We start from the raw sequence: 21,513 nt of genomic DNA on the forward strand, positions 1-21,513 counted from the left end.
AAAATCGATTCAAAATATATTGTTGCTGGCAATTGTATTGTTAATCTCTATTTCTATACAGTATTAAGGATCTAATCTCCGAAATTTATGTACTTTATGATATGATCATATCGATAATAGAACATAGAAAATATTATTTTTGATCTTATTTCAACACATTTTTAGTTGATCATGCAATGATGCAATTCTTTTTTTTTTAGTTTTGAGATCACTATAGAGTTTCAATCGATATCTCTTGTACGTTCTGGAATAGATTTTTTCACAGTATCCAATATGATGATCATTTCACATATATTTTAGTGTTGTTATTGGCTTTATGACTCCATGCCCATCTGGAAACGTTTGCATGCTTCATGCAGACGTAGTAGCTCAACTCTTTCGCAGCCAAACAGATCCATATCACGCACATCGTTCTTTCCTCAGAAGATTCACATGAGAACTGACTCTAGGTCTGACTAAAGTTTCTGTCACCAGCTTAATCAGGTGCGAGGTTTCACCTGAAACATCATCACCATTGTTACGCGGTTACAGACGAGAAGCTGGTGAAGCTGCAAATTAAACCCAGTAACCCACCATGATTAGATCTACCTATACCTGGAAAGTCTTCCAAGTTTCTATAACTAGTGATTATACACAGTATGGTGTCAAACTGTCAATCGAAGCCTCATTTTCTTCATTCCTCCTAAATTATTGAAATATTTGTCGACAACTAGAAACTAAGCTAAGCTATTATACATCAGTAGACACCAAGGTCATCTTTTTTAAAGTGACTTAACGTTTATTTGTATTTGACGTGAGGTGATTATGCGTACGAAAACATAATCAATAGAAATGAAAAATGACTTGGTTAAGGAACTGTACTGTTTTTGGAGTTTAGTTGGTAAACATAACTATGTTTATCAGAGTTTAGACTTGAGAGCCTTTCTGTTGTAAACTTTTATTTAATAAACTGGAATACTTGTGAGGGAGGAGTCACCCAGCATGACATCAAGTTTGGCTCAGACATCGGCTCCGCTCCTTCGCTTCCACATTAAGTCTTCGATCGGCGCCGCTCATGGAATTCCAAAAATGTCCTCGCAAGTGTTAGTTGGCTTTGGTTTTGGGTCTTCCCGCTTCTTTCTTTCTCCCTCCTGGCTCCATTGCGATTTTAATTCAAGGAAGGAGAATAACGGGAAGAGGGAAGGAGTCGACGAATTTAGGGGTGAACTGATTTCTTGGTTTGATTTCTTCTTAGTAATCCAATGGTATGATTGTGGTGGGGTCTTCAAAATTACTTGGATTTCTGGACAGCTGAATTGAATTCAAATTAGATACATGTCTTCATCGCTCTGAGTTTCCCCAGGGTATATAGTTATGTAGGATGCAACCACGCATACACAATTCGAGAGCCCCATTTCTTTGATTGCGTTTCAGCTAGAAGTTGCGGCAAATTAGAACTGCTTGCAGAGATGGTATCATCTACCTATAACCACTTTCATTCACTCTGACAACAGCAGAGGGCTGACATCCAAGCTTGCAAACCACTCTGACAATCCTTCTTTATTGATACTTCTAGCTTTCCCACAGCCTTCTTTGAAAGTCCAGATTTCACCAAAACAAGTCCCAGTGATTTTAGCAGACACGTTGTGATTCACATGAGTAAAAATTATAAAATAAAACTTCGACCGTTGGATGTAATTAGGTTTCTGAGATATTGATATGATACAAAATTCACCAAATTTTGTAATCGTTTAGGTCTCAATTTACACGGTCAATCCTAATTTAAGCACTAACTCCCTAAAGGGAGTTGTGTCGCGCGTTTAAAATTATTTTAAATTTTTTACATGTGTATATAAAGCTAACTATCCTGATTGCATGGTAATTTTTGGAGAATTCTTAGAGCGTCAAAACTATTTTTATGATTTTTACAAGATGTTAGATTCTTCAAAATTGACAAAAAGTCAAATAAATGGACGCGTGACACAATTCTGGTTGCACCATTGTCCTTGTCATTTTCTTATTATTTTAAATGATTTCATAACCCAAAAACACATTTAAAAATATCATAGTTTTTCAAAACAATCATATGCGTTGTCATTACCGCGTTTTCTCAACTCATGCAAACAAATTGAATAATTATGTTTCCGTAACATAGATCTCCTTAGAAGGTATGAGGTACAAAGAGCTAATTGTGTGGATCGAGAACAAAACGTTACCTAAAATTAGTGAATTTTCTACGACAGCCATAGCACAGTATAGAGACGGTATCCTACGGTCGATTTTTAAAATTTTTATTTTCTCAGTATAGTTAGTTTATAAACAAACGCATTTACATATAATCTAATATGAATGTTATGCAACTTTAGTAGTTCACCAAATTTCGTAATCGTTTGGGTCTCGATCTATGCGATCAAGCCTAATTAACACACTACCTCCCTAAGAGTAGTCGTATCGCGCAATCAAAATTATTATAAAACTTTTATATGGGTAGATAGAGCTAAGTATCCTGACTGCGTGGTAATTTTTGGTGAATTTTTAGAGTATTGAAACTATTTTTTAAGATTTTTAGAAGATGTTAGATCCTTTAAAATTAACTAAAAATCAAATAAATGGACATGTGGCCCAATTTTGGCCGCTTGTTTGTCCATGTCATTTTGTGTTGATTAATTTAAATGATTTTAAAATTTCAAAAAATATTTTTACTTGTCATGTGGTCCTCACCTTGTGGTCCTCTCCTCATGTGGTCTTCACATCTTCTAATGTTGTAAGGTCAAGCTGGTCATCAAGTGTTAAATCACAGCCACATGATCTATTTGTTAGGATCTTATAGTTGACAATGGATCTGATGTGTTAGAATATTGATACTCGGAGTACTAAAGACGTTTCCGCATTAACACCGCATTAACAGGTAGTTGAGCATGATGAATTATATGATGAAACCGACTACCAATGAAGTGAATGAACAGTATTGCGCTAAATGGAATCCATTCTCTCTTTTTTTTTAGAATGCCTTCTCCTCTTATTTGATGCCATGGTTTTCTTGAAATCTTACTGCCTCATGTTCTCTTTACCTTGCTTGCTTTTCAACTTCGATCATCACACGAACCGGTTGAATTTATGGCATAAAAATTGATTTCGATCCCATAAAGGATTGAAATTACTGTACATATGATTGAGTTTGGTTACCCGGTAGTCGTGCAATTTTATTTTTTATTTTTTCTTAATTAGAAGGTTAAAATTGGAATATTTGATTGATATTTATTTTATAGGGAGAACAAAGCTGATTGTTGGGGGCAATAACCAAACTCATTTGCAAACTTTTCACTTTCTTTTTCAAAATCTCCTATGAATGGAAGATTTATGGGCTTCTTACAAAAAAAGTCACTTTTAACACTCTAAATTTAAAAAATCCCCTAAGTTTTCAAAATTATAAAGTAATCACTTTTTTAATTTTATTATACCGTTATCACTAGAGTTAGCAAAAATTACATATTGACACTGCCTAATTCCCCCCCTTCTCTCTCTCAAACAAATCTTAAATTTCTCCCATCTCTCTCTCTCAACAGATTTCAGTTTTCTCCCTGCTATGCTCTCTCTTTGTACCCGTGTTGCGTTGGCGACCTCGTCGCCAAATCCCAAATGTCGATGTCCTCATCCACATATGTATTGTCCCCTTCTGCGTCACCTCCAAAACCATGTCCCTAAATCTCTATTTCTTGCCGGAACAATCCAGTTCACTTCGGTCATCCACGCTGCCACATTGGAGGTTGATTACCACTGCTATTCTCCAGCGCATGTTCACATCTCACCTCTATGGGTTTGAGATCTCGATCTCCTTTTGCAGGTCGGAGGCCCAAAAATTGAGGAACTCAAACTGCACGGGAGAGTTTGTTTCAAGCTTGGGACCGTCATAGCCCTTGGATGCTGAGGCGAAAGAATCAACAATAGTGAAGATTGTGTTTGTGACTCCGAGGCTTTAAACACACAGCAAAAGGGATTTCGTAGAGAATAAAAAAAAGAAAAAGATTCGGTACTGCGTGATGGCATGTTATGTCCTGAGTTTCCTTGAAGACGCATTAGATGGAGAGAAAACACGATTTGGTTCATCTCTCTCACTCTCTCTCTCTGATAGGAGCACAAAATGTGATGTTCTTAATGTGTTTATGCCCTATTCTTACTCTATGTTACCTCTTATTTAGTATGTTTTAGTTTCGTTTTTTGTATGAATAAGTGTCTAGGTGGAGCTTATATCGATTATGAGTGAATTGATGATGAAATCGTGCTAAGTGTTAAGAATCCTTGTTGAGATATGATTCCTTGTTCGAGTAGGATTCATCATTTCCTATTTCTTTGTTTCTAACGTACTTATTTTTATTAGGAAAGACAAATCCATGTTGGAGAAGGAAAGCAATCCTAGTTGCGCAAGGAAAGAGAGACTGAAAATCAGTTTCCTAGAAGGATAAGGAGAGGCCGTGCAACATTGATGGTTTCCTATTGGGAGTTGGATTTCAAAACCAAGTTTTTTTTATACGATTTCAAAACCAAGTTGGAGATGGGTTTTCAAGGTGTATATGAAGATATTTTCATTCATATAAATCAGAATTATTAAGGAGAATAAGATATGCACTTAGAAGCCTAATCCATGCAAGAATTAGAAAGCTGTTAGGATTCATAGTCCAACTTTGACGGGCTCCCCTGGACAACTTAAATCGAATTAGAATACGTTCCTTATATGGATGGAAAGATCTACATGTCTATTTTCTATAAGATTTGGAATCGAATCAATATCGTATTTCTATAGGGAGATATGACCGAATCATTACTCGGAGGTCCAGTGGGCTCGATAGAAATATTATAACCATTGATTTGCTTTTGATCCAAATGTTGTGAGGGAAAGTTAGAGCATTGTTTCTCCTATATATAGAGGCACGAATCTATATCAAAATCACCATAAATTCTTACACCAAAGAAAGTTAAAGAAGGCTGCAACAAATAAATGAGAAGAGGTAAGAAAATCAACGAAGTTATGCAGAAAATAAATGAAAAGAGGTAAGAAAATCAAAGAATGCTGCAACAAATGAAGGAAGAAAAATCAAACAAGGTTGTAACCAATAAGATTCTTGCTGCCTCCATAATTCAAAGGAGGAAATTCGTGCAAAACTAATAAGCATTAAAGGAGGAAGAAGATATGCAATTAATGTCCAATCCTTATCAGAATCAGAATTCTTCCAGTGCACGTCATCCTTCTTTGACGAACTCCCCTGGACAACTCACGATAATTCAGATAACTTATGATATATGGATGAAAAGCTACAAAAGTCTATTTTCCAATGCAATTGGAATCACCTCAATAGCTATTTTCTAGCGAGAGTTATAGCGACAACAAAACACAAAGGTCAGCTCTGCCGAATTGAGAAAATCTAGGAAACCTAAACCAATTTGGTTTCAACTTTGTGGACTTTGTGGCCGGCCTCCTTAGGGTTTTTCCTCTATATATAGCACCTCATTTACACAGAAAATAATCATCTACCTTGCTCATAAGACTAGTCAAATCTCTGCCTTAAACACTACTCATCATCCTCAAAGCCATTCAAGCCGTAAACACCATCTTCCTTTCATTCCATTCGATCCAAAGTGCTATGCCTAGGAGTGTCATTCAAGTTGAAGCCGTGCTGCCTTGTTTTGATACCGCTAAAGAGATTTACAAAGTGTAACTCGTTACTTCTTCAATTATGTTTTCGGTTTGGATTCTTTGTGTGATGTTGTGTTTATGTTCTTGGCTAGTTCCGAATTTGTGGAATACTCTTATGTAGTTTACAATTTTGCAAGATGTTATAAAGTAGTTCTGATTTTGTTTTCTATGATTTCTATGTAGATGTCGTGAGTTTATAATTCAATGATTTAATGATTATATTTCTTGTGCGTTTGTGATTCAAGGCGCTAAGTTAGTTTTGCATATAGGATTCTTAAGTGTTTTTTTTAACTTGTTAAAGTAAGTGACATGCTTGACTTATTTGTAATCACTAGGAATTAACAATGATCCGTTTGTTATCTAAGATGCACTAAGTAATTAGATAAGAGATGAATCAATGAAGTGGTAAGATTGAGAATGATATGTTACCTTATAATTTCTAAGAGCTAAGATAGGATTACGAAGACATGTTTCACGTTAAGGATGCGCTAAGTAACCTAGTTCGGCATTATGTTGTTGTTTGTTCATTCAATACTTGTCCGCTAAGGCTCGGTGTTTGCATATGATGAGATTATATGATTTTGAAGCTACTTGTGACGTTTTGTTTGGTGATGTTTGTGTGTTGGTTGGTTCATCACATGTATATATTAGTTTAGGTTTATTTTCTGTTTGATCCGAAACATATCTCAAATCTTTTAAACTCTTATGAGTTCGTTGTTAAATGTTTGTGATTCTTTGCCTTGGTTGGATCTCCGGTTTGTGAACGATACCCTCTTGTTTTATACTACTAACGATGCTTACATGGTTAATATTGATGTCGAGTAATCTAACTTCAATTCTACGGACTGATCTCCAATGTTCAACTTCTGAGGAGTTGCCACAAGATAACAGCAGTTACAGCACGTCACGCACACCCTCATTTGCATCTGTTACGCGAAAGATGCTCCATTATTTGTCTCCAAGTGCACAAAGCTAGTATTCTAGTAGAAAGACGGCCAAGAACCCCAAGATTAGCTGCTACGTACAAAACACTCTTTTGAATTAATGTCTGTGGTTGATAACACAAGGCGGCCGTAGAAAGTAAAGGCACCATATCGTCTCCATGTTATTGTTTCTACGTACTCCTGCATGGAAAGATGGAATTGTTCTCAGAGACGGAAGTTGGTGATGAACTCCTGATATTGGATTGACTAGAAACACAGCAGAGTCTTTTTAGTTTTCCTTGATCACTACGCCCATAATACGTTTAAGTGACGGAAACTTCGTGTCACATAAAGTTGATATACCGTCACTAGGAGCTTAAAGCGACGAACTGTCCGTCGCTTAAAGGTCGTCGCCTAAAGTCCGTCCCCCCAGGTCTGAAGCGAAGACAAGACCAAAGTTCGTCGCGTTAACCAGACAGAGGCGACGACATCATTGTTCGTCACATTAGAGTTCTCTTGACGAACATATCTACCTTAGGCGATGACATTTCATGGCCCCAAATTTTAAGGTGACAAAACATTTGCCACGTTTAGGCAACAACTCTTCGTCGGTAGAATATAATGCGACGAACCTTTACTTTAATAAACTCGTCACTTAATTTGAAATTGAAGTGATGAGCATGTTCTTCTCCATCATTTAGATGTTTACTTGATGAATTTATTTTCAGGTCTTTAATTTATGTTCATTTTCCATTTAGTTTCGTTTTAGTTTGTGGCCCTCATGCACCTCCAGCGTCACTACTGAGTTCAACCCAGAACCACGGTCATCACCGAACTCCAACCATGAGCGCTACCACCACCGCCAAAACCACCACTAGCTAGCCTCTTCTTACTAGAGCAAGACGAAGGAGATCAAGATAAAGGTCTGAAAGTGACACTGGAGAACGTGGCGGCGGAACTTGCAGGAAGAAAAAAATAGAAATTAATCTCAATCTATGAAATAAAGGGTATAATCAAACTGGAATTAAAGAGAGGAGGTTGGGCTTACCACATGCAAGCTGAATAGTCGCCGGTGATGTCGTCGGCGATGAAATTACGGTAGAGCAAAAAAGCCTGAAAAGAGAAAGGATGTTAATCAAGTTTAAAATAGAGAAATAAGGATTCTATGAAGAGAGGATTGAGTAATTACCAGATTGATATAAACCCATTTGTCCTGGACCATGACAGTAGCAATAGAAAGTTAGAAACCCATATTTAAATGGTTGGGAGAAGGGGGGGAGGGGCGGACAAGAATTTTGCAAAGAGAAATAAGAGAAGAGAATCAAAAATGAGATCTGAGAAGATGAAGTGTGAGTTTAAATGAAAAAAGAAATGAAAATTTTCGACAAAAGTTTCCGAAAAATGGGCGGAAGGTTTGAAAGTTTCCCAAAATTTTTGGCGCTAGGTTGAAATTTCAAAAAGTTTTGAACTTAGGCGACCACCTATCCGTTTTTCGTTGCTAGGCATGAAATTACTTATATATAATTTAAAGAAAAAACCATCATAAATATATTACATGTAATCATCAAAAACCAAAAGTTAATATATTATCTATGTCAGTTTATAAGACTTTAGAAAAAAAAATATAACCAATAAAGTTTGTCATTCGATCGTCGAGAAAATAAAAAAAAAACTGCACTTAGACCACACAAATATCCTTTAACCGCCGCCTTCAAAAACCTTCCTTTGCGACAAATAATAGGCAGTAGAACGGAATGACCACGGGGTTGGGAATACGACAACCTTGCCACCTGAAAGCACCCCGAAGTGAGGTCCATCCATATGACAAATTAGTGTTATTATTAGTTTTCTCAACGATCAGATGACGAAATGACACCCATTTGAGTCCAAATTTTAATGGTCCCCCTTATTCAATGTACATGTCACATATAATGGTCAATTTCAACAATAGTGGTTCGTTCCAAATAGCGCCTTCAACAAATAGCAACTTCTTTGCTAATCTAGAACAAAGGTTAAGCAACATATAGGGATACTTTGGTTTTCAATTAGCAAAGTAATCCCTTCGGACTAACTGACCGTTGGGTATCAAATGTACGTATATTATATTTACACGACTAGAGATGAAGCAAACGTTGTTTGAATGTCCAATTGTCGAGAAAACCGAAAAAATTGTACTTTGACCACACAAATACCTTTTGACCACCGTCTTCCGGAAATCTTCATTTGCGATGAATAGAAGACGGTAGAAGGGAATCACCACGGAGTCAGGAATATGGCAACCCCGCCCCTTGAAAGACCCTCGAGGTGGGATCCATCCATATGGCATATTAGTGGTATTTTCGGTTTTCTCAACAATTGGATGACCTAACGACACCCATTTAGGCCCAAGTTTTAATTGTCTCCCTTATTCTACGTACATGTCACATATAACGGTCAGTTTCGGCAACGGTGGTCTGCTCCAAATAGCGCCTGGAGGAAATAGTGTTCTTTGGTAACATTTAAGAGACAAAATAAAATAAAGTTTGTCGCCTAAGAGAATATTTAAGTGACGGAAGGAAGCAAGGTTCGTCGCTTCAGATTGTTTAAGTGACGACATAACAAGTGGTCACTTCAATGTCGTAGCTTGGGCGACGACTTCCTTGTTTCGTCACTCCGGCCTGTTTTGGGTGACGGAAGTTCTTAATTAAGAGACGAACATGTTTCTCCGTCGTTTAAACTCTTTGGGGCGACGAATTTTAGTCTTTCTCGTCGGTGCTCGTCACCCAAGAGTCATATTGGCGTAGTGGATTAACCTTTCGAAGCCCCTCGAAAACCACGCTCCGTGAACAGGTTCAGGCAGCCCTAACTTGACAAGTTTACCATCACGGAGGTCGTAAAAGCTTAAGGAGGTATCACTGCAAGTCAAAGCTTGAGTTTCAGGTTGGGGGAGTACTAACCAGTGGAGCTTGTGCGGAGAACTATTAGTGTGGAAACTTTGCATAATGATTACTCTTTTCTGAAGTAATGTGAAACTATTGATTTTCTGCAGTATGCTCGGGCATTAAAAAATAATGGAGTTGCTGCCAAAGTCATTGTGTTCCCAAATGACAACCATCCAATTGACATACATGATTCAAAGTTTCAAACATAGGTTTTTACTTTCAATTTACTAGTAAATTTTATATACAATATTTATATAAAACCAACGAATTGATAGCTTACGTCTGCCCTGGATAATACGACAGACCAATCAAAAACCAACGAATTCATATTCCTCTACCCAAAAAACCCCTACTTTTTTATAGGAAATACCCAAAACAGCCCCATCAATAAGAGCCCAATCATTACCTTAGCCAATGCCACATTAAGTCAACAACAATGGGGAGTGTAGTGGTGTTAAGCAAAGCCAATGCCACATTGAGTTGTTGCGTCAACGCCCTTCTTCTTCCAAGATACCCTCCTTCCTCTCCTCCTATTATATCTCACCTTTTCTCCACTCCCTTACTCTCTCGCTCTCTTGTTCTCTCTACGTAAGCTCTCTCTAACCTTTCTCTATCTTATATATATATTCACTCTATCTATATATATCTTTCCTGGGTGTTGATGTTTTCCTTGTGTTTTGATTCTCCTGTTTTGTGGGTTTTGATCATTTCGTTTTGTATGATTGAAAGTTCAGATCTTTGAGTTACTTGTTCCTTTCAAAATGGATGGTTTAGTTGCTTTGTCGTTACCCTGTTCAACATTCTGTCTTTGGATCAGTGCATGGTGTGTTTGGGATTGGATTTTCGATACATAGTTCTACAAATGATGATCAGGTGTTGGGCATAACTGGATGGTACTAAATTTGACCTGGTGTGAGATTGTTGGTGACTGAGTAGCACTGAAATCACATTGGGTGGAATCAGGAGGATGTGTGTAAATTCTGTTTCAATGTGATTAGATTAAGAGGGAGTAAGATTTGTGACCCCACTGACCCATAACTTGACTTGAAGATTTTCTGAAGCTGGAAAATGTTGGATTTCTGTGTAGTGTTAAACGCGAATTTAGTAGATGCCAAGTTAACTAGAGTTCGATTGCTGATGAATTAGAAGGAATGAGAATGATACATGTGCAAAGTTCTTTACTTTTCTTTGTAATAGGTTCTTTCATAACCATGTGAGCCCTTGGCTTCCTAATTATTGTTGATTGTTTGTCGGGAGTTAGCAGTTACAAATAATTTGGCTTTACATGTAATAAAAAAGTATGATATTATGAGGAAGAAAGAATGGGCACGCTAATCTTTCATTTATGTCAACGAAAGGCAAACAGAGAAGAATTTTTTTGTTTGCAACTGTAATCCCTTGGCATGTATATAAATGTTTTCGTGGTGATTATGGTTTTGCTATGCACTAAATTTTGTGACCATTCAAGTCATATACTACCATTATATCAGTGTTAGCGCTGGTTGAGAGACATATTCCCATTTCTGTTTATTGTTAGTAACTGATTGATATTCTTGCGAATATATCTGTAGTAAAAGATTATCAACCATGGATGGTTCTAAAGCTAGTGCATTGAAGGAGATGCCTCTTGGAATAGATGAAACAACTGAGGAAGATTATGCTTTGCAGTCTAGGTTGCTTCAGGAATTCACTAGTATATCCAGCATTGACAAGGCATGGATTAAACCTGGCAGTGGTATGACATCACATTTTTTTAACATTAAGTATATTTTGATATATTTATTTGCATTTACATGTTTCTCCTCTCCAATATGAAGCCCAGTTCCCATTTCTAATCATGATCAATGTACAGGAAATGGCTCCCAGGCAATGTTTTCATTTAGTCAGCCAAATCTTATGGCAAACAAGATGAGGAAGTTTATTCTATCATCTCATATCTCAAAAGAAAGTAGCAACTCGATAAACTTCCAATGGGGCCTATTTCCTATGGAGATGACGGGAGTCTCGCTAATTGTTCCATCACCGTCAGGAGCAAAGCTTCTAGTAGTTCGTAACCCTGAAAAGGACTCTCCCTGTCAATTCGAAATTTGGGGTCCAGCTCAAGTAGAAAAGGAATTCCATATCCCCCAAACCGTTCATGGCCCAGTATATGCTGATGGCTGGTAATCGATCTTGTAGCTTTTTTTATTGAATACTTTATATGATATTTGACAACCTTGTGTATTAGACAGTGTCTCTAGTGATTAGCTATAGAGTTTTTACCTCACTTCTGAGCATTAGTCCTTCTATATTTGTCTAGATGTCTTGAGATTTGATAGAGTTTGTCACTCAATGGTACAGGTTTCAGGGGATTTCGTGGAACTCTGATGAAACTCGTATCGCTTATGTTGCTGAGGAACCATCTCCCTCGAAGCCGACATTTACATTTCAGGGCTACAAGAAAGGTAATTCTAGTGATAAGGAATCTAGCAACTGGAAAGGCCAAGGGGAGTGGGAGGAGGATTGGGGGGAAACCTATGCTGGCAAAAGGCAGCCTGTACTTTTTGTCATAAATGTTAACAGGTCTGGTAATTTTTGGTTTCATTTCTTTGATTACCAGTATTTGAAAGTATATAGATTATTTCTTTAGATGGCAATCTCATTTTGAATTTTCCTATCCTATGCAGTGGAGAGACACGAGCTGTGAAGGGAATTGAAAAGCGTTTGAGTGTTGGCCAAGTTGTTTGGGCCCCACCAACTAGTGGATCCCATCAATATTTGGTTTTTGTTGGGTGGTCAGCAGATTCCAGAAAGCTTGGTATAAAGTATTGTTATAACAGGCCCTGTGCACTGTATGTGGTTAGGGCACCACTTTTTGAACCAGGAGCTGATGAGCCAGCAATCAAGTGAGTTGCTTTCTGAATGCTAATGTCAATTTTTTTTGGGCCTTTATGCATTTAAATTTTAAGATTTCCAATCCATAGACATCTAATGTACATTCATGAATTCTTTGATTGTTTCAGAGATAGCTCTACTGAAGATTGTTCTGTTGTAAATCTAACCCAAAGCATTAGTAGTGCTTTCTTTCCACGCTTCAGGTACCTGTTCTTCCTCGGATACTTGATTTTGTCTTTATCAAAATCCTGTTTGTAGTATCTCACGCAGTTCTTAGGTTTGAAGATTGGGTTATATAAGCATCTGTCTGCTGGAATGCAATTTTTTTAAGTGTTCACCTTGAAATGCTAGCTTAGATTCAACTTGAAATGTATTTTTCATACATGTCTTGCTTTCTTCAATCATATTACTGAAATTGGTATATTCAGATAAATGTGAGTTCATTAAAAAGCAGAATATATATGGTTTCTGGTTGTTTCAATTGTTATCTACTGATGGCTGATTGTGAACCATTATATACTTGATGGCTGATTGTAACTGAAATATGATCAATGTAATTTTCCAGCCCGGATGGAAAATTACTTTTGTTTTTATCGGCAAGAAGTTCTGTGGATTCTGGGGCACATTCTGCAACAGATTCTCTTCACAAAATTGATTGGCCAGAGGATGGAGTACCATGCTCATCTGTGGAAGTTGTTGATGTGGTTTGTTCTTCATCTTTTATCCGTTTGATTTCAGTTCAGTTTATCTTTTGGGCTGATTTAAACCATGCACATTTGTACAATGCTTGGCTTAATTTGTTTTCCATGGAATTCATGACGAAAGTTCATGTTTCAGAATCTGAAGTGAAAATTCTGAATGCCAAAATGGCAATCTGTAGCAAGGTTCTAAAAAACGCTAGGCGTTAATCGGGCGGACAGCTAAAAACCAGCGCCCAGAGGATTAATCGAGGATTAATCGGATTTGTGTTTTTGTATATATTTTAAATTTTTAATATCAAATAATTATATAAATACAATTAAAATAAGAATATAATGCATGAAATTAATGTAAACAAAATATATAGTGTCTAGAATACTGAAAATACATATGTTCTTAATCCTTAATCCTTATAAATGTTCAACAATATTGATCTAATGATCTTAGCTTCTTAGGAAAAAAAGAAATACAATTCAACAACAATGAACTTAGGAAAATCAATAATAAGAAACACAATTCATCAACCCTTTGGAAAATAAGAAAAACAATTCAAACAACGAGAATGCATTTTTGCAAGCATAATCCCTCGGAGTTCATCAAATTCTTCTTCTCCAGATCATTCAAGTACTTTTGTATCCGAATCAAACTCAAAATCCAAAACTAAAAAAAAAAAAAAAAAGCCTAGCCGCCTAGGCGGGCAAAAATCGGCCAGCCGCCTAACACTGCCGTTTAGCCCAAAATCACGGTGGTATGCAATTGGTGATCATTTGCCAATAATAAGCTGGGAACCACTCCAACAGCAACTCTGTTGTTCTAAAGGACCAACCTCATACTTTATCATCAATTTTTTTTGTCTACCTATGCCACTGTATGTTACTAAATAAGTTTGGTACTTTCCAGTGGTATGCTGGTTAAGAACATTGTGTGGTGCCACTGACTACTATATACTAATGGTATTTTGTGTTGATTACTTATACTAATGGTATGCTTACTAAAACCTGGGGTTTGATGTTTTCAATGCATGGGTAACCTCCATATTGATGCTTAAAATTGAATGCGTTTAAAAACCAATGTCATTATGCATATCTTCAACCAAAGGTTTTAATTTCATGCAGTTAATATCACACAACATAGTTATTGTAGATACTTAACATTTTGTTTGAGTTTTAACATCTCTGCTTCTCTTCGTCTCCTTCCGTTTTACATGTAAATCTTAACACACTTCCCTTAAAGGTTCATGTCGTAATGTGTGCGGATGATGGTTGCTTCCCTGGGCTTTACTGTTCAAGTTTCCTCACAAACCCATGGCTTTCTGACGGATGCACGATGATTATATCTTCCTTCTGGGGCAGCTCTCAAGTGATACTTTCTGTGAATGTGTTGAGGTATAATGATTGTTCTTATAGCTCATTTGCATACACAGACCTTCTTTCCCTTTTTTATGTAATTAACCATGACATATTATGAAATTACAGCGGAGAGGTATCACGCATCAGCCCTACTGATTCAAACTTTTCATGGAATGTTCTTTCACTGGATGGGGACAATATTGTTGCTGGTAACATCAAATCCTAATTTTTACTGATAGCCACACAGTAAAGATGTTTAATAAAATCTCCACTTCGTGTTTGATCCTTGAAGTGTCTAGCAGTCCTGTGCATGTGCCTCACATCAAATATGGTCTTCTTGATGATAAAGAAAGTAAAAGTACTGCATGGAGTTGGTTAGATGTACCAAGCCCCACAAATCAATGCTCAGAAAAGGTACATCAACTTGCTTTTCTAATTAATTTCTATGCTATATCTGCAAATCAAGATTATCTCCAGAGCTTTACTATAATTTTACTCAATTTTCTATTTCTACAGGTTCAATCTTCTCTCTCATCTCTAGAATTCAGTATAATGAAGATTCCTGTCAAGGATGTTTCAGATGGCCTAACGAAAGGTATTACATACCAATTTCTTTCTCGTCTGTTAGAAATTATTGATGTTGATATCCTGTATATGTTTAAAAACTTTCAGGTGCTAAAAAACCTTTTGAGGCTATCTTTGTCTCTTCCAAAGCTAAAAGAAGTGATTCATTAAATCCCTTAATCGTTGTCCTTCACGGTGGCCCGCATTCTGTCTATTTGACAAGCTTTTCAAAGAACTTGGCGTTTCTCGCTTCTATTGGGTTCAACTTGTTTCTTGTAAATTATAGGTAAAGCTTCGATTCTCCCTTCTCATATTATCTTATCATAGTGTGGATACCAAATTACTGCTAAATGTATTCGATATTCAATGAAATTGCTCGTAGTTTTGAATCTGATACTCTATAATCTTAGGAAGGAAAAAAAAATTACATCAAAGTAGTTCCTATAGCTGAAGAAGATTCTCTTTGAGGCACCAGCTCTCATTTTTCTGATTTTTTACGATTTATGATGTTCATTCATTATAGAGGTTCACTGGGATTTGGTGAGGAAGCACTTCAATCTCTTCCGGGGAAAGTTGGCTCCCAGGTGCTTACCCTTTCATTTGAGAAAAATTAGTCATACATTTTTGCAATTCTACCTGCATGTTGGCTTAGGGTACCTCTGCTTTACCACAGTTGTGATCATGTAGAGTTTTATTCTCCTGCCATTTCATTGATTTTACACAATGGGTGTCACTTAAAGGTCCTAATCTCATAGTTTCATCTCTGCAGGATGTTAGTGATGTACTGGTGGCTACAGATCATGTCATTGCCTTGGGGCTTGCTAGTCCATCAAAAATTGCAGTTCTCGGTGGTTCTCATGGTGGCTTTCTAACGACTCACTTGATTGGCCAGGTGTGTAGTTTGCAGAAAGTATGAGTACATAAGCATGTCTGCAGTTGTCAGAACGTAAAGAAAGTTGAATGATGTTCATGAACATAATGAGGGTAGTTGTCATCATGGATTTTCAAGTCAGTGTACTGTAGTTTTCTTTTTGGGTAATTAGTCATGCATGCCACTAGTTTGTGGTTTTATCTTCTGAAATCTAATATCTCTTGTTGGATTGTTGTATATGGACAGCTGCTTATTACAGTATTGAACCTTTGGTCTTCTTCACTCTTTTTATTTGTCCTAAGCAGGTGAATTGCATAGAATGTTAATATCTTGTGTCTGAAATGGTGCAGGCACCTGAGAAGTTTGCTGCAGCTTGTGCAAGGAATCCTGTCTGTAATCTTGCATTGATGGTTGGTACAACAGACATCCCTGATTGGTGCTATGTGGAGACCTATGGAAGTGAGGGTAAAAATATCTATTCAGAAGCACCTTCAGCTGAGGATCTGGCTCTTTTTCACAGCAAGTCTCCTATTTCACATATTTCAAAGGTATATGCTTGTTTAAGCTTCTTTTACTATTTTAGGTAATTGACTCAGGACTTTGAAGCATTGATACAACAATATTGGAATGGAAGGAAAATCTTGAGTTAGAACTGTACAGAGTTTAAGAACAGTTGCCCTTTCATTACTTTTTTTGTTTATAATTGGTTGACTGAACTTTCAGATTATGAGGAATTTCAAAGACATTTGAATATGGAGTAACATGATATACATTCCACTTTCTTAAGCAAGCTGTGTATCGGGATTGTATAATGTGAAGCCAAAGCTGCTAATTGTTAATTTTTTTACTAAAATATAGAGAAAGTACATTTTCCCTCTAATCCTGAAGTAGCCCAAAAGTTTATCGAAGTGGCCATTTTCAATGTAGTGGTAAATGTTTTGTGTTTTATGCATTGACTCAAGGGTTTGATCCCCTTGAGGGTGTCTAAATCAAGTGAATCAATAATGACTGTTAAGATAGTATGTTTCCCGAACTCTTACCGAGGTTCACATGCTCCTCTCTGGATAGAAGATCCTGACAGATTCCAATGACTCGAATATAAAGCTGATTTCCATCGTCTTAGGAAAGTGATACTTGAAGACGATATCATCTTTTGTGGAGCTTGCTATTTCTAACTCTTCAAAATTTGATGCTCCCTGTGCAGGTCAAAACACCCACCCTTTTTCTTTTGGGTGCTCAGGATCTTCGTGTTCCGATTTCCACTGGATTGCAAGTAAGCTATACTCAACTAGACATTAAAAAGTTTAATCTTCCTTAATGGTTTGACAACAGTAGCAAGTGGGATAATAAAACGGTCGAAGCAAAAATTCAGAACAGTTAACATCTATGACACCCTTTTTCAATCTACATACAAGTAATTTTCTTTGCTGCCTTCTGGGTGGAAATTTTGATGCATGGATGACTAAACTCAGTAAACTGTAAGGATGAGATATGAGATGTGATCTGGATGTTTATCTTTTCCAGTACGCTCGTGCAATGAAGGATACAGGAGTTGCTGTCAAAGTCATTATGTTCCCTAATGATATCCATCCAATTGACAGGTAAACACATGATCCAAATGTGTATTGTCACTCTTGTGCATTTTAGTTGTTATTTGATACTGCTGCAAATATACAAGTCTGCTTGGATTAAATTTCTTTCAATTCTTGTTTGCAGGCCTCAATCCGACTTTGAGAGCTTTCTTAACATAGGTGTCTGGTTTAAGAAGTATTTGTTCTAGAAAAGCAGAACCTTGGAATCTTGATGTTTCTTCACTGGGCAAGATCCTTCATAACGGCTGCGTATGATGATGGTGATTCGGTAACATGGATATTTCTGACATGCATTTGCTATTTTTTTTTCTATTTTTTTGAATGAAGACAATTTCAGAATTTCTCAATCTAAAACCAAAAACACTCAACATGAGATGCAAGCGGTTACTTAAATTTGAGGATCCATCATTGAAGAAATAAAATTTACTTGTAATCATTTTGAGGGATAAACCAAATTCTTCTTCTATTCAGAAAAAAAAAGAAGCCTTGATGGTAAATTCACTAAATTGATATTACTAATCTACTGCCTAGTAATATGTAGGGAGCTGGCTTGATGGTAAATTGGATATTTTCTCAATACATTTGTCTTTACACTGTTCAAATTCTTGCTTCCTTTGATGTATTTCAAGTGGTACGAAGTTTGGAAGACGAGGTGTTGTTTTTGTCCGACAGTGAATCATTATCCTTTTGGCAAAGTGATATCCAAAGCAAAGATGTGGGAAGGGAATTGCATTAATTTTGCAACAAACAATATCCAGGGTTTATATTCTTTGGATTCAAATATCTGCCGGGAAATTGGCGTCTTCAATTTGAATACAAGACGCATTCAGCGGTCTTTTCTAGTGTCATGGTGTCAGTAAAGCTTCCGTAGATAGAAGAGAACTAGTGTGAGGGAGTGGAGAAAAGGTGAGATATATGATTACGAGGAGACCCTCCTCGCCATCTTGGAAGAAGCGCGTTGACAGTTTAACAAGCTCAACAAGCTCTTAAATCAGCATTTGCTCCCAAACTCCTGTTCATTTACAGCAAATACCTCTTTAACCACACACCAATATTTAGAAAGCTCTCAAAGTCAGATTGAGGCCTGCAGACAGGAATTCCAATGAGATTGAAATCCAAGCTTGCATGTAAGATTTACTAGTGAACAGAAAGAAAAAGCCATATTGGAATCATGCATCTACCTGTCAATTGGATGGTTGTCATTTGGGAACACAATGACTTTCACAGCAGCTCCTTTTTCCTTTAATGCCCGAGCATACTGCAAATAATTAAGAATTCAAATTTAATTTTTCTTTATATACGAGTAATCGTTAAGCAAAGTTTGAGATTCATAGATGCCGGCTGTTTTTGAATTGGTGCCTAATCACTTTCTACTGATAAGCAGACAGTATGAGTAACTATCTAAGCACACGTTAATGTCGCTATACCTATAAGTGGATTGAATGTTCAACACCTAGTTATACTACATGCTTGCAAACCGCTACAAACTGGGAGGCGAATATCTTGAGCACCCAAGAGACAAAGGGTGGGTGTTTTGGCCTGCACAGAGAGCATCAAGCTTAAAAAAAGGTTACATATATAGCAAACCTTTCAGTAAATCTATCATCTGAAATATTCGGTTTGAAGACATATGACATCAGTTGTTTACTTTAGGCTTCTTGATTAAATGCAAGTGCAATAGGTCAGAAACTTCCACCTACTAGAGTAGCATGACAGATCTTCCATATATATTTTCTCTCTTCACCCATCATGCAGGTATAGGCTTAAGCAATTGGCATGGATATCATGTATTTTACTTGCCGTTTCCGATAGCTCTGTAGTTTCTTATAAGATGAATGTCCATGCAGTTAAGCAATGGCCAAGCCATAGTGATTCGGTGACAACTGCTATATCCATTCTGTTTGGTTTGAAATCTTTCACTAAATATACCTTCTATTGCAATAAGTCCTATTAATACTTTTAAATCCGGAGCCAGCTCAGTATATATAGTTAAAGAAGGATAAACTAGCCTACCTTTAAAATATATGAAATAGGAGACTTGCTGTGGAAAAGAGCCAGATCCTCAGCTGAAGGTGCTTCTCAATAGATATTTTTACCTTCACTTCCATAGGTCTCCACATGGCACCAATCAGGGATGTCTATTGTACCAACCATCAATGCCAGGTTCCATGCAGGATTCCTTGTAGCTGCGGCAAAGAACTTCTCCGGTGCCTACATATTTCAGGTACAAGTTTATCAAATTTCAATGTAATGTCACTTTTGTAAAGCATTCGATCTAACACATGCACATATGTTAAAAAGCTCGAAGTTATTGAAAATCGCAAGAATGCAATCTCAATTGGTTTAATTCTTTTTTTTAATAGAATCGTGGTGGTGACGGGCACGGGCTTCAATGATTTAAAAGAAAAGTAGTCGAGTAGAGGGAAGAACTGAAGAACATAAGAAATACGTCTGAGAGAGAGAGACTTCGTACAATCGATTGGTTTAATTTTTTTTTAATAGAGGATTGTATTTTTTTTCTAGACTGAAATCTCATCTGGGCTCCAACCCAGTCAAGCCTGGGCTGAATCCGCCCCTGTGTGGGTCTCCATGAAGGAATACGATCAACTGATCAAATGAATCACTTTTTTTAGTTTTTGAAGACACAAATATTGCCTCAAAAGGTTTTCTAGCACCTGAAAAGATTGAAGCAGATGAAGGACATTAAAATCAACTATTGTTTGATATACATAATACATGGAACAAAACTAGCACACACTACCTATTGTTAGGCTATTTCACCTGTTACAAATAGACTTGAGTAATATATTCTTGACATGTGGAAATTAATCGTATAACATTCATTAAAGCAAATTGATATACCTTCTTAGAGCATTCGTCTGTGGGGTTTGGTATATCTAACCAATTCCATGCAGCGCTTTTCATCTCTTTACCAACAAGATAACCATACTTGATGCGTGGTACATCTACTAGACTGCTAGACACTTCAAAGATCCAAGAAAAATTGGAGATCGTATTAAAATTCTACAAAATTGACTGCCTAATTAGCAGATAAAATATGGTTTTGATGTTACCAGCAATAATATTTTACCCATCCAAAGAAAGAAGATTCCATGAAAAGTTTGAATCAATAGTGAACTTTTGCAGTAATCTAGAGTTCTAGACTGCAAGGCATATTCATCCTCAGTTGTTTCATCTACTTCTAGAAGCAATTCCTTCAATGGTACAGCTTTAGAACCATCCATCATTGAGAGTCTATTACTACAAATCATTTTTTACAGCGAGATCAGATTAGCCACTACAACACAATCAGCAGAAGGTACAGGAAGAAACTACTAGATTCTTTGCTATGCACATCGATATTTCATTTTGGTAAAGTACCAAATTCATTTTGATAGATTGTGAGATTTTCAGTTTCAGAAAATCAAGACGGTTAATTTGGGTCACATTTTACTTCATTTTTACTTCCCAAACAGCAAATTCATCCCCACAGTTTCATCATTGCAGTCATTTTAGATAGAATTTAGGCACTAAAAGTCTAAAATACATAGTAAAATTCAAAATGGTTTAGTTAACTACGCCCAACATATATACACCTAATGAGTAATGATCCAGATACACTGTCACAGCCATTGATCCCCACAACCCTCCATTACTTGAACAATGTATAAAGCTCATGTAATTCAAAGATTTTTTTTTTTTCTGTTATTAGTCCGAAAAAAGATTCATATTTTACTTCAATGAAAAGGAATAGAAGAACAAAGACCAAAACTTAGGACCCAGAACAGGAAAAATCAAATCGATCAGCTAAACCACATAAATAGAAAGCAGACGAAGAGAGTAAAGGAGAGAGCTTACGTTTAGAGACTGGAGAGACAGAACGAGTCAAACTGACAAGGAGATGCAAGAACTCAAGTAAGACTCCAACAGTCGTTTTAATCCAAAGGAAAATAATTAAATAATACGTGGCGAACTATAAGTGGCCCTTGTTTAAGCTGCTGGGCACTCCTCAGTGGCTCTAACATTCCCTCTTTCTTCGGAACCTCACT

General features: G+C 36.8%; 2 protein-coding genes across 10 annotated transcripts; one reads left to right on the top strand and one right to left on the bottom strand.

The window, feature by feature from the left end:
• Positions 1 to 9,951: 9,951 nt before the first annotated feature.
• On the top strand, positions 9,952 to 18,038 carry LOC126789995 (acylamino-acid-releasing enzyme). The gene is made up of 18 exons (XM_050516120.1): positions 9,952 to 10,103; positions 11,087 to 11,250; positions 11,368 to 11,677; positions 11,856 to 12,077; positions 12,182 to 12,400; positions 12,518 to 12,592; positions 12,955 to 13,093; positions 14,322 to 14,473; positions 14,564 to 14,646; positions 14,730 to 14,851; positions 14,954 to 15,032; positions 15,110 to 15,287; positions 15,525 to 15,585; positions 15,771 to 15,893; positions 16,223 to 16,420; positions 17,077 to 17,145; positions 17,397 to 17,473; positions 17,589 to 18,038. Exons 1-18 carry the CDS (start codon positions 9,952 to 9,954, stop codon positions 17,650 to 17,652), a joined length of 2,487 nt encoding a protein of 828 aa, XP_050372077.1. The 3' UTR covers positions 17,653 to 18,038.
• A 142-nt stretch (positions 18,039 to 18,180) lies between these two features.
• On the bottom strand, positions 18,181 to 21,418 carry LOC126790026 (uncharacterized). Of its 9 annotated transcripts, none has more exons than XR_007671644.1 (5): positions 21,323 to 21,418; positions 20,327 to 20,725; positions 19,478 to 19,675; positions 18,892 to 19,003; positions 18,181 to 18,722 (listed from the first exon to the last, which is right to left on the bottom strand). XR_007671644.1 is itself a non-coding variant. In XM_050516151.1 (4 exons), the coding sequence occupies exons 1-3, from the start codon at positions 20,734 to 20,736 to the stop codon at positions 19,544 to 19,546; spliced, it is 435 nt and encodes a 144-aa protein (XP_050372108.1). In that variant the 5' UTR covers positions 20,737 to 21,094; the 3' UTR covers positions 18,181 to 18,722; positions 19,478 to 19,543. The 9 variants fall into 9 exon arrangements, 1 of the variants encoding a protein (XP_050372108.1); XR_007671647.1 differs by having other exon boundaries at positions 20,327 to 20,448; positions 21,323 to 21,342; XR_007671646.1 differs by lacking the exon at positions 21,323 to 21,418 and having other exon boundaries at positions 20,327 to 20,448; positions 20,539 to 21,085.
• Between the last annotated feature and the right edge of the window lie 95 nt (positions 21,419 to 21,513).

Source organism: Argentina anserina, chromosome 4, assembly GCF_933775445.1.
Source record: "Argentina anserina chromosome 4, drPotAnse1.1, whole genome shotgun sequence".
NCBI classification, from domain to species: domain Eukaryota; kingdom Viridiplantae; phylum Streptophyta; class Magnoliopsida; order Rosales; family Rosaceae; genus Argentina; species Argentina anserina.